General features: G+C 43.0%; 1 protein-coding gene across 5 annotated transcripts in view; it reads right to left on the minus strand.

Moving 5' to 3' along the window:
• The window catches only part of ptpn13 (protein tyrosine phosphatase non-receptor type 13), a 265,922-nt gene that overhangs the window by 144,991 nt on the left and 107,949 nt on the right, over positions 1–12,982 (minus strand). For all 5 annotated transcript variants that reach the window (XM_067990460.1, XM_067990453.1, XM_067990445.1 and 2 more), the window contains exons 8-10: positions 4,604–4,699; positions 2,694–2,793; positions 165–384 (exon numbers count right to left, since the gene is read on the minus strand). In XM_067990460.1, coding sequence (XP_067846561.1) covers positions 165–384; positions 2,694–2,793; positions 4,604–4,699 — 416 coding nt within the window. The remainder of the gene's footprint in view (positions 1–164; positions 385–2,693; positions 2,794–4,603; positions 4,700–12,982) is intronic.

The raw sequence follows: 12,982 nt of genomic DNA on the forward strand, positions 1-12,982 counted from the left end.
CAGCAGTAGAGGAGCAGCCTATTAACCCTTAACCAGATCCCAATCTGCACTAAACCAGGATGGGAAAGTCGCAATCAGGAACATGTGGAGAATTAAAGGTACAAAACTTGCTGCTTTACTCCAGAGCTGATGGTTTCCTGATTAAAACCAAGTGATGCTCTTACCTTCAGTTTTCTTTGGGTCAGGGATGTTTCCATTGCTACATCTCTCAAAGGATCCCTGGTGATATCTAACATGGATGCTTTGACCATGTCAGCTTGGTGAAGTCCTGATTGGAAATGCTTTCGAGTTAATCTGCTCTGGAGCTGCTTTAGTTCTTCCTCCTGACGTTTCAGCATTAACTCCTGGCTCATTATATTCTCATCCCCCGGAACCTCATATGGACTGCAGAATTTAAAAGGTTTAGACGGTTTATGAAAACATTCGTTGATCAGTCAAATGTTACATTGTTTTAAAAAATTTGTAATAATAAAAAGAATAAAAGATTTCTCTCACTTCTCCCTGTAGATTTTTTTTTATCCTCCTTTGTGCCGTGGACCATTTGTCAACTGTCTGACAACTTGCCAATATTGACCTATAACTAAGTGATATATGAGCAACAGCACAGGATGACTCACTGTTTTTTTTCTCCATCTGTTTTTGCTCAGGACAATCAGTGGTGGCCTGGCTTATTGTGTGTGGAAATTACTAATATTCCTAGCACTCTATGGCTCAGCTGGTTCAACAACACACTAGGCCACTAGGTCAGCTTATTAATTTAACAAAAAATAATTCCAAAACAAATACAAAAGCACACTTTGTCTGTATTATTGTCAGACTACTGTTAACATTAATAAATTGATGGGAAATGGGGGCAAACGGACTCACAGGGGATTCAGGAAAAAGCTTTAAAATTTATTTTCTTTCTTTAAATAACAGCGATGGCAACAATGACAACACCACCAAAATGCAGCCAAAACTACCATGCCTCATTTGTATTTAAAAAAGTGAGAAAAAAAGAGTAGCAAGGCTATGTTTTTCATTATACTTTCTGTGAATAATCATTGTGGCTGTAATAGTAAAACCTTTGAGTTAATTTCTGTTCTATTTACAAGTTATACTGCCTATCCCTTTAAAAGTGCATTTCTCATTCTACCATATACTAAATTTCTCATTCAAATAAAACTTTAAAATGTGAAATGGCATATCACTCTCATTCTACTCTGTTTTTCAAGACTACTAGTGCCACAAGCTTCACACATATCTCCCAGTTTTAACTTGAGACATCAAGGCACAAAAAATATGTTGGGATTCTTCTTTAGTTGTGTTGGTGTAACTATAGACATGATTCTCAGTAGAATTATCCAAAAGATGGTGTGAGTAAGAGATGGTTGCTTCTCATGGGATGCAATTGCATTCAGTATCTCTTGGCCTCAAATAAATCACCATTTCTCAAATGGTAACCAATATAACTGCACCAAGATATTTAGCCTCTCACCCCCAAGCCCATGCCATTAAAATAATGTATGCTTTAAAATGGATCCTGTACCATCTTCACTTTGTTTAAAGACATCATGTGGTGAATGTCCTTTCAATAACCTGGTATGGTAAGTGTTGCTCAACGGTGGAAAATATTTTACAATGACTTGCCATTCTGATCAACCAGCAAGAGAAATCCATTATACGCTGGATGCCTATTGAAAATTTGAACTGATATGAATCATTGTGAGAGCTAGATGAATCTGTGTTATCCCCTTTGTACTGTAGGTGGCACAATTATAATATGTGTGCTTTAAGGACAACGGAAACTGTCCACTGATCAGTTCTTATCACTAGAGCTCCACCCTGGTCTCAGATTACTAACTTATGGAGGGAAGACGCAAATCAATCTTGGAGACTGGCAAACTGAGAATCACATTTTGGGGCAGATGCACTGAACCAGCCCCTTACTTGCTGACACTCCAGTGTGTTTCCTCCATACCTGTTTTCTGAAATGCATGTTTTCCAAATTCTATGCAGGATCTTATAAATTCAGATAAACTACACTAAAACAGTGAAAACATATTATTGAGACCAGAGGTTAATTCTACATATAAGCATTTATCAGTGATGGAGCTTATCCACATAGTTACCTTCCTTTTCAACCTGCGGCCCTAGTAACGGAGCTTTTGATGATTATTTAAAAAACACATAATACCCAAATTCTGGACACCACAACAACATCAAATTTTATACTATTTTGTTAGTTATTTATTACTGATTTGTATAATTGGGACAATTCAAGTGATTACTTTATGGTCGAATTACAAAATAATCTAGTTGTCTAAAACTGAAGTGTAAAGCTAGGATACACATTTTATGTAGTACATATGTTTACCACGATACAAGAAAAGCTAAAAATTCAGGGATTGTTGCACATAAACTATAATAGGTATTAATGAATTGCCAAAGTATATATGATCTGTTTAAAAAAAGGGATAAGTCACAGGGGAAAAAACTTTCTAGTGAATTTATGGTAGAACTTCCATTTTCCCTCATAATGGAAGCCCCTCCCCAGAGGATAATGGAAATTGGTGAATAATCGAGATCATGTAAGTGAAGCCAAGTACCATACACATTTTGTGATTGGAGTTTGGATAAAGAAAGTTCCCACATCTTAATAAATTGCTGCATCTATTTTAGGAATTTTAAATATGTAACTGCAAAAAATATACCTGGATCTTCTATTTGGAATGTAACAGTCTGCCAAGAACTCATCTTCCCCAGCAAGACCTGCTTGAGAACTGTACCTTCTAATTTCTTCATTCCTGTGGACTGTCAGGAGCGGAAAAAAAAACAAAGAACTATTGATTATCTAGATCACACAATTATTCACAGACACATTTAGCTATCAAATATTTCACTAAAAAAGGTTAGAGACTACAAAGCACTTTTTCTCAGCAATCTCATAGGTTAGTTCAGGATATTTCAATATATGTGGGACCCTGCATTCAGACTTCCAGACACAAAGGTACTTTTGACAATAGGCATTATGCACACTCAGTAATTGCGGGGCTACTAACTTGCAATTTTCTTAACCATGGCATCTTAACTTACTGATGACAAATAGGAAGATTTGTGTGTTTTGTACCACGTACTTTTGAAATAATTATGGTTGATTGACAGCTCTGCCCATAGGAGTTTTTGGCCTGAAATATATTGGAAGCTTCTCCCAGTATCAATAGTTATATCTAGAGATCTGAGTACTGTAGATTGGCAATTTGCAGAACCCATGTATGACTTTGTATTGTGAAGATCTATGGTAGACTATTTCGCCCAAGCTTGTTGAGCTGTGCAATAGCGATTATCTGAAACATGAGGCTGAGAATTTTAAATTTGAGGCGTTGGGGGACCAGGAACCAGTGTAGGTCAGGAAGGATGAGTGAGCAGAATGACCTGGGATTGCATATGGTCAGCAGAATTTTGGATGAGCTGAAGGTTACGGAAGGTGGAGGAGGAAGGCCGGCAGGAGGGCATTGGAATAGTCAAGTCTGGAGATGACAAAGGCATTGATGAGGCTGTCAGCAGCAGACGGGCTGAGGTAAGGGCACAAAGCTGGTGATCTTAAGGTGGAAGTAGGTGGTCTTTAGGATGGAGAGGATATGGGGTCGGAAGATAAGCTCAGGGTCAAATGGGACATAGAGGTTGCAAACAGCCTGGTTCAGACAATGACCAGGAATGGGCATGGTATTAGTGGCAATGGTAAAAGGTTTGTGTCACGGATTGAAAACAATGGCTTTGGTCTTCCCAAAGCTTAACTGAAGGAAAATGCAGGGCATCCAAGAATTGATGTTGACATGCAGTCTGACAACACGGGGCAGTCAATGGCTCGAGAAAGGAGGTGGAGCGGTAGGTGTCATCAGTATACACATGGAAGCTGACCCCATATGTCTGGATGATATCACCAAGGGTCAACATGTAGATGAGGGAGAGGTCAAGGTCAGATCCTTGGGGGATTCCAGGGGTACTGGTGCGGGAGCAGGAATAGAAGCTATTGCTGGAGATGCTCTGCCTACGATTGGATAGATAAGAGTGGAGACAAGCAAGGTAGTCCCACTTAGCTGTACAATGTACAATGGAGAGGCCTTAGAGGAGGGTGGTGTGGTCGACCATGCCAGAGGCTTCAGGGAGGGTGTCAAGGATCAGGACGGATAATGCACCATGGTCAGTGTCACAGAGGATGTCATTTGTGACTTTGGTTAGAGCCATTTGGTGCTGTGGCAGGGGCAGAAACCTGTTTGGAGACAGTCAAACATGGAGTTGAGGGAACAATAGGCATGGATTTTGACGGTGACAAGAGGTTCAAGAAGTTTTGAGGTGAAAGGGAGATTGGAGATGGTGCGATATTTTGCGTGGACTGAGCATTTGAGGTTGAGCTTTTTTGAATAGGGTTGTGATGACAGCAGTTTTGAAAGGGTGGGGGACAGTACCCAAGGAGAGGGAACTATTTATATTGTCAGCTAGCATGGAGGACAGGAAGGGGAGTTGGGTGGTCAGCAGATTAGTGGATGGGGTCAAGAGAGCTGGAGGTGGGTCTCGATGACAATCAAGAAACATCATAAAACTTTTGCATGTTAAAAGTTACCTTGTCGATAATCTGGGTCAGAAGAAATAAGAGATGGGCTTTCACTTGATGTACTGTACGTATCACTATGGTGAGCTGAATATACTCCTGTGGGTTCTAGTAAAACATATAAAAGGAATATGAACATTATATTATAGGTGCAAGATCTGGATAATGATTTAATTAATTAGCACTTTCCGTCCCCCCCCCCAAAAAATCACCTAATTACTACATTGTAAGGGAATTCAGAATAATGATCTATTTGTCAACTATGAGCCCAATCTATACAAATCCATAAGCAATGCCATAAGAGAGGCACGAGTATTTGTTTTAAATCTTGTCTCGTCAACATAATAAATGAGACTGTGCTGACCAAAAAGAGGTAAATCTATGCCAGTTGGCAGAGTTAATAATATTCTCACTTCTGGACTAGTGATAGAGAATTGAACATTCTCATGTACTGTTAATTAACAATGCTGGCTGGTTCTTTCCCATTGGATAGCAACATTTATTACTTTGTTGGCCCTTATTTTATTCTGTTAATCTGCCTGTGGTAGATAATTATACAGAATGATGCACTACTCCAAAATGTCTGGGTCAGAACAAGGTTACATTCTTTCATAAAAAAACATTGATCAAATAGCGGGAATGGAATCCACTGAGATTTCACCTTCATTAAAATGTACATTTGCTGTGGTCTTAGAATCACAGAATGGTCACAGCACGGAAGGAGGCCATTCAGCCCGTCGAGTCTGTGTCAGCTCTCTGCAAGAGCAATCCAGCTAGTCCAACTCCCCTGCCCTTTCCCCGTAGCTCTGCAAATTTTTTCCCTTCAAGTATTTATCCAGTTCTCTTTTGAAAGCCACGATTGAATCTACCTCCACCACCACCTCAGGCAGTGCATTCCAAATCTTAACCATTCGCTGTGTAAAAAAGTTTTTCCTCATATCACCTTTGTTTTTTTTGCCAATCATCTTAAATCTATGTCCTCTGATTCTTGACCCTTCTGCCAATGGGAACAGTTTCTCTCTATCTACTCTGTGTAGACCCATCATGATTTTGAATACCTCTTTTAAATCTTCTCTTAACCTTCTCTGCTCTAAGGAGAACAACCCCAGCTTCTCCAGTCTTTCCACGTAACTGAAGTCCTTAATTCCTGGAACCATGCTAGTAAATCTCTTCTGCATCCTCTCTTAGGCCTTCACTTCTTTCCTAAAGTGTGGTGCCCAGAATTGGACACAATACTCCAGTTGTGGCAGAGTCAGTGTTTTATAAAGGTTCACCATAACTTCCTTGCTTTTGTACTCTATACCTCTATTTATAAAGCCCAGGATCCTGTATGCTTTTTTAACCGCTTTCTCAACCTGCCCAGCCACCTTCAAAGATTTGTGCACATATACCCCCAGATCTCTCTGTTCCTCCGCCTCTTTTAGAATTGTACCCTTTAGTTTATATTGTCTGTCCTCGTTCTTCCGACCAAAATGTGTCACTTCGCACTTTTCTGCGTTAAATTTCATCTGCCACATGTCTGCCCATTCCACCAGCCTGTCTATGTCCTCTTGAAGTCTATCATTATCCTCCTCACTGTTCGCTACACTTCCAAGTTTTGTGTCATCTGCAAATTTTGAAATTGTACCCTGTACACCCAAGTCAAAGTTATTTATATATATATATATATATATTTTTAAAAATGCAGCGGTCCTAGTACCGACCCCTGGGGAACGCCACTGTACACCTGCCTCCAGTCCGAAAAACAACTGTTCACCATTACTCTCTGCTTCCTGTCACTCAGCCAATTTCGTGTTCGTGCTGCCACTGCCCCTTTTATCCCATGGGCTTCAATTTTGCTGACAAGCCTACTATGTGGCACTTTTATCAAACCCCTTCTGAAAACCCATATACACGTCAGCTGCATTGCCCTCATCAACCCTCTCTGTTACCTCATCAAAAAACTCAATCAAGTTCGTTAAACACAATTTGCCTTTAACAAATCTGTGTTAGCTTTCCTTTATTAATCCACACTTGTCCAAGTGACTATTAATTTTGTCCCAGATTATCGTTTCTAAAAGCTTCCCCACCACCAAGGTTAAACTGACTGGCCTGTAGTTGCCTGATTTATCCGTATGCACCTTTTTGAACAAGGGTGTAACATTTGCAATTCTCTAGTCCTCTGGCACCACCCCCATATCTAAGAAGGATTGGCAGATTATGGCCAGTACCTCTGCAATTTCCACCTTTACTTCCCTCAGCAACCTAGGATGCATCCCATCCGGACTGGGTGATTTATCTACTTTAAGTACAGCCAGCCTTTCTAGTACCTCCTCTTTATCAATATTTAGCCCATCCAGTGTCTCAACGACCTGTTCTTTTACTTTCACTTTGGCAGCATCATCTTCCTTGGTAATGGCAATAGAAAAAAGGGACATAACTAATACTATGATAGCAAGAGAATCCATATAGATTCAGACAAAAGACAAGAAGGAATCGATCACGTTAAAAGATATATTCTACAGATCAACTAATAGTAGAAGGGAAGTGGAGGATGAAATATGTAGACAAATATGTGAAATATGAGTAAAAAACATTCAAATAATAATCATGGGAGATTTTAACTACCGCCAAATAAACTGGTATGAAGAGGGAGGGAAAGGGGAAAGGAGAATGAACTTTTTGCAGTGTGCACGTGACTCCTTTCTTACCCAATATGTTAGAAGCCCAACTAGAGAGGAATCACTGCTGGATCTTGTAATGGGAAATGAACTGGAACACGAGAGAAGAAAGTGTAGGGGAACATCGAGGCAATTGCGATCATAACATAATAAGGTTTAAAATTATGAGTGAGAAAGACATAAGTAAGACAAAGACCAAAGTAATAGATTGATAAAAAAATCTAATTTTGAGGGGGTCATGATGGAACTAGGGAAGATAAACCAGAAAAAAAAATTGACAAAGAGATAGAACAGCAGTGGGAAACATTTAAAACGGTGATCAATAGAGTTCAAAAGAAATACATTCCTCTAAAAATAAGAACAAATCAGCCAATAATGAAACACCATGGATGAATAAAGAGATATGGCTAAAATTGAAACTAATAATTTTAGGGCCTCTATCCGTGCTGTATAACTCTATGGGCTCGAATTTAGCAGGCCTGCGGGTTCCCAGCGGGTGGTCCTCCGGGAGCGTGGTCAACACGCTCGGCGAAATTAGTGGGTTGCCCACGCGATCGTAGCAGGCAACACACTAATAGGCATCAATTACCTGCTCCTCCGGGGTCCACGGCGCTGGCCTGCGCGTCGGTCGGGCTGCGCATGCGCAGTACGATCTGTCAGCTGGAGGCTCTCTAGTTAAAGGGGCAGTCCTCCACTGACAGATGCTGCAACCAATGAGACAAATTGCAGCATGGAGCAGCCCAGGGGGAAGGCTGCTCCCAGTTTAATGATGCCTCACCCCAGCTATCATCAGATGGGGTGAGGAGGAGGGGGAAGACACAGATCTTCCCCCCGGCGGGCGGGAGGAAGCGGTCTGCCTCTGCCACCAAGAAGGCCTGGCTCGAGGTGGCAGAGGGGGTCACCTGCGCCACCAACATATCGCCCACCTGCATACAGTGCAGGAGGCGCTGCAATGACCGCAGTAGGTCAGCCGCAGTGAGAACACGAAGTCTTTCCCCTACACTCCGTCTGCCACAACACTGCCCCCACCCCACATCTCCTTCGGCACCGCCAACACTATTCTGTCACATCACCCTTCATACCCACTCACACCCCATCCTCATCTTACCTCCACCTACTCACCTCGCCAGTACTCACCCTGCCACTAACACGCAACCCAATCCTCATACAATCTCATTGCTCCATCCCATACTCACCCTCTCGTGCATCTCCCTCACGGCCAGCCTCACTCAACCTGCCACCACCTGTGCTGCAGCCACAGGGCATACATCACATATGTGCAGTAGGCAGCGTAAGGCAAACGTCTCGTCAGCATGAAGGGGGTGCACAAGGGTGTCTGAGGTTTTGTCATGGGTGTTACCCATATTGAATTTCAGAGCAACAAACAGCACACATTATATTGACACCCCCACTGCCATGTCTCCGCGAATCCTGTCCGTTGTGTCCAATAATGCCCGCTCCTGGGTATCACTATGAGGACCCACCACTGATGCCACCCATCGTGTTACTGCAGAGTAGGTGCAGGTGTATTTGCAGGGCTCGTCCGCGCAGACGACTGAGCGACATCGGCGGTGTAGCCGGCTGCACCCTGGAAGGATGCGGAGGAGAAGGTGTGGAGGGCAGTGGTGACTTTGCCAGCGACAGGTAAGCAGTTGGTGCTGGGGCCAGCCAGGAGCAGCTCGGCATGAAAGAGGCTGCAGATCTCCACGACTACATGTCGAGCGAATCTGCGCCTCCCTCTGCACTGCTGCTCGGAGAGGTCCGGGGAGCTGCGCCTCGGTCTGTGGACCCTGTGGCGAGGGTAGTGCCCTCTGCGACGCGTCTCTCTCTGCGGTAGCCCTCCCTCCTGCTGTGCAGGTGGGCGTGCAACACCACCGTGTTGGGGGGATCCACGTCTCTGCGGCGGACGGCGTGGACTGCGAGGCTGCTGGTGCTGGTCATGCTCTTCGTCCTCCGAGGGTCTCCACACACCACCCAACTGGCAGGTGTTGGTCTGAGGGGTTGTGCAGGGTAGGTGTGTGGTTCCTCGGACTGGGGCTGCGGTTTCGTGTCGGTCTGTCCTCTGGCTTGGCGGGGGGTGGTGGAGGGCAGGGGTTGCCCTATGTGACGCGGTGGCCTCCTGCGTGGGTGAGGGCTCTCCCCCGTGGAGCGCACCTTGGCACCTGCCACAGGCTGCTGGCTGCAACACGCCTGGTTGGAGGGAGACTGTTTCCCCCAGTGTGGGAAACTCACTGCCTTGAACCGAAAATCCCACACTTCCTCTTTTGACAGCTGCTTCAGCTCATTAACTGACCACAACGAGCAAGGTAAGTACTCTCAAGTGGAACCCCGCTGGCTTTAATTGCCTGCGGTACCCGGAAGTGGCCGGGATTTCGTCGCGATCCGGTCACGTGACCGGATATCGGGATTTTCGGGGCCACCCCGCTGGGAACCCGCCGGAAACACGATCCTAAAATCGAGCCCTATGACTCTATAAATGCTGGAATATGGGATTAGAGTAGACAGGGCTGATGGCCGGCGCGGACACGATGGGCCGAAGGGCCTCTATCCGTGCTGTATAACTCTCTATGACTCTAAAAAAAGGCATACTCTAAGTACACAGACAATAAAGGAGAGAATGACAAAAGGGAATACGAAGAGGCTAGGAAAGATGTCAAAAAAACAATTAGGAAAGCAAAGAGGAACTACGAAATTAAATTATCAAGGAATAGAAATAGAAATAGAAATAGTAAAATACTTTTCAGACACATAAATAACGAAAGAAAAATCAGGATATGGATAGGGCCACCAAGGGATGCACAAGATAAACTCACAGGTAATGACAGCAAAATGGCAGAAATATTGAATAGCTACTTTGCCTCAGTATTTACCAGGGAGACTAACAAGGCGAGTATGACATTAGAAGAGGAGATCAAAAAAGGTATAAAGACATTTAAGGGGGGATATAATCGATAAACTAATCAAACGTAGAGAGGATAAAACCCCAGGTCTGCACGGATTGCATCTGTGCATATGAAAAGAAGTTGAGGAAGAGATAGCAGAGGCACTATTACAAAAATATAAAAATTCTTTAGAAAAGGGAATAGTGCCAGAGGGCTGGCGGACAGCTAATGTTATTCCTATATTTAAAGAGGGAGATTGAACAAGTCCAGGGAACCATAGACCAGTTAGCTTAACGTCGGTGGTAGGAAAGATAATGGAATCTTTACACAAAGATGTAAAGAAAAACATCTAGAAAATGAAAATATAACAAAGATTTCAGAAGGAAAAGTCATGCTAGACCATGCTTATTGAATTCTTTGAAGAAGTAACAGACAGAGTAGACAAGGGTAATGCAGTAGATGTAATATATTTGGATTTTCAAAAGGCCTTTGATATGGTACTGCATTATAGACTCATGACTAAGGTCAGAGCATGTGGAGTCAGGGACAGGTAGCAGAATGGATAGCAAGCTGGTTACAAAACAGACAACAGAGAGTAGGGGTTAAGGTTCTGGCAAAAGGTGGGAAGTGGTGTTCCACAGGGTTCGGTGCTGGGACCATTGTTGTTCACTATTTATATCAACGATTTGGATTCGAGAATCAGAAGTGCAATTTTAAAATATGTGGACGACACAAAATTGGGGGGTATAGTTAATACAAAGGAAGAATGAATTAAAATGCAAGAAGGCATTAATAAACTTGCAGAATGGGCGTGTAATTGGCAAATAAATTTCAATATAGATAAGTGTGAGGTGGTGCATTTTGGTAGGAAGAATAAGGAGACCACATAGTGCTTGGGTAATAAGAGTCTAAATGAGGTAGAGGAACAAAGGGATCTAGGGGTACAGATACACAAATCACTAAAAGTAGCGACACAGGTTAATAAGGCCATAAAAAAGCAAACCAAGCACTGGGGTTCATTTCTAGAGGGATAGAATTGAAAAGCAGAGAAGTTATGTTAAATTTGTATAGAACCTTGCTGAAACCACACTTGGAGTACTGTGCACAGTTCTGGTCTCCATATTATATAAAGGATATAGAGGCATTGGAAAAGATGCAAACAAGATTCACAAGGGATGATACCAGAATTGAGAGGATATACTTATCAGGAAAGACTAAACAGGTTTTGGCTATTTCTATAGAAAAGAGAAGACTGAGGAGTTACCTAATAGAGGTCTTTAAGATAATGATAGGGTTTGATAGGGTAGATGTAGAGAAAATGTTTCCACTTGTGGGAGACTCCAAAACTAGAGGTCATCAATATGAGATAGTCACTAATAAATCTAATAGGGAATTCAGGAGAAACTTCTTTACCCAGTGTTAAGAATGTGGAACGCACCACATAACAACATAAGAAATAGGAGCAGCAGTAGGCCATACGGCCCCTTGAGCCTGCTCCGCCATTCAATGAGATCATGGCTGATCTTTGACCTTAACTCCACTTTCTCGCCTGATCCCCATATTCCTTGATTTCCCTAGAGTCCAAAAATCTATCGATCTCAGTCTTGAATCTACTCAACGACTGAGCATCTATAGCATTCTGGGGTAGAGAATTTCAAAGATTCACAACCCTCTGAGTGAAGACATTTTTTCTCATTTCAGTCCTAAATGGCTGACCACTTATCTTGAGACTATGACCCAGTTCTAGACTCTCCAGCCAGGGGAAACAGCTTCTCAGCATCTATCCTGTCAAGCCTTCTAATAATTTTATATGTTTCAATGAGATCACCTCTCATTCTTCTAAACTCCAGAGAGTATAGGCCCATTCTACTCAATCTCTCCTCATAGGACAACCTTCCCATTCCAGGAATTAATCTAGTGAACCTTCGTTGCACCACCTCTGAGGCAAGTATATCCTTCCTTAGGTAAAGGAGACCAAAACTGTATTTACTACTCCAGGTGTGGTCTCACCAAAGCCGTGTACAATTGCAGCAAGACTTCCTTACTCTTGTACTCCAACCCCTTGCAGTAAAGACCATCGAGCCATTTGCCTTCCTAATTGCTTGCTGTACATGCATGTTAACTTTGTGTTTTGTGTACAAGGACACCGAAGTCCCTCTAACCACCAACATTTAATAATTACATTTAAAAATATTCTGTTTTTCACAAGGAGTAGTTGAGGCAAATAGCATGGATGCATTTAAGGGGAAGCTAGATAAGGATACGAAGGAGAAAGGAATAGAAGGGTATGCTGATAGGGGTAGATGAAGTAGGGAGGGAGGAGGCTCGTGTGGCGCATAACCACTGACATAGACCAGTTGGGCTGAATGGCCTGTTTCTGTCCTGTAGACTCTATGTAACTGAATGTAAATTTATAATGCTACTAGGGCAGAATTAATTCAGTGTTAAGTATATTCTTTCAACTCCCCTGCACTATAAAACTGCTTAGCTGACAGCTATGCTATGGGAGTAAGCACAGTCTTGAGGTTATATTCTCAAAACAGAAGCTGTGCCAAGTATATGTTAATAAAGTTTTACATCTGTGGGGAATAAAGAAAATAATAGAGTTAAAATTGCAATTTACTGACAAGGGCAGCACTGTTGTTGTTTGGCGCACAGACTTGTACCTTGCGGACACTGAACGCCAACTCATGGACACCTCCTCCGACCTCCCCCTGGACCATGACCCGAACACTGAACATCAAGCCATTATTTCCCAGACCGTCACTGACACCATCTCCCCTGGAAATCTCTCCTCCCCATTCCTCACTTCCCCCCCCCCCCCCCCGCCCAATCACATCCTCCAACTT

The sequence above is a fragment of the Heptranchias perlo genome, chromosome 1, assembly GCF_035084215.1.
Source record: "Heptranchias perlo isolate sHepPer1 chromosome 1, sHepPer1.hap1, whole genome shotgun sequence".
In the NCBI taxonomy this organism is placed as follows: domain Eukaryota; kingdom Metazoa; phylum Chordata; class Chondrichthyes; order Hexanchiformes; family Hexanchidae; genus Heptranchias; species Heptranchias perlo.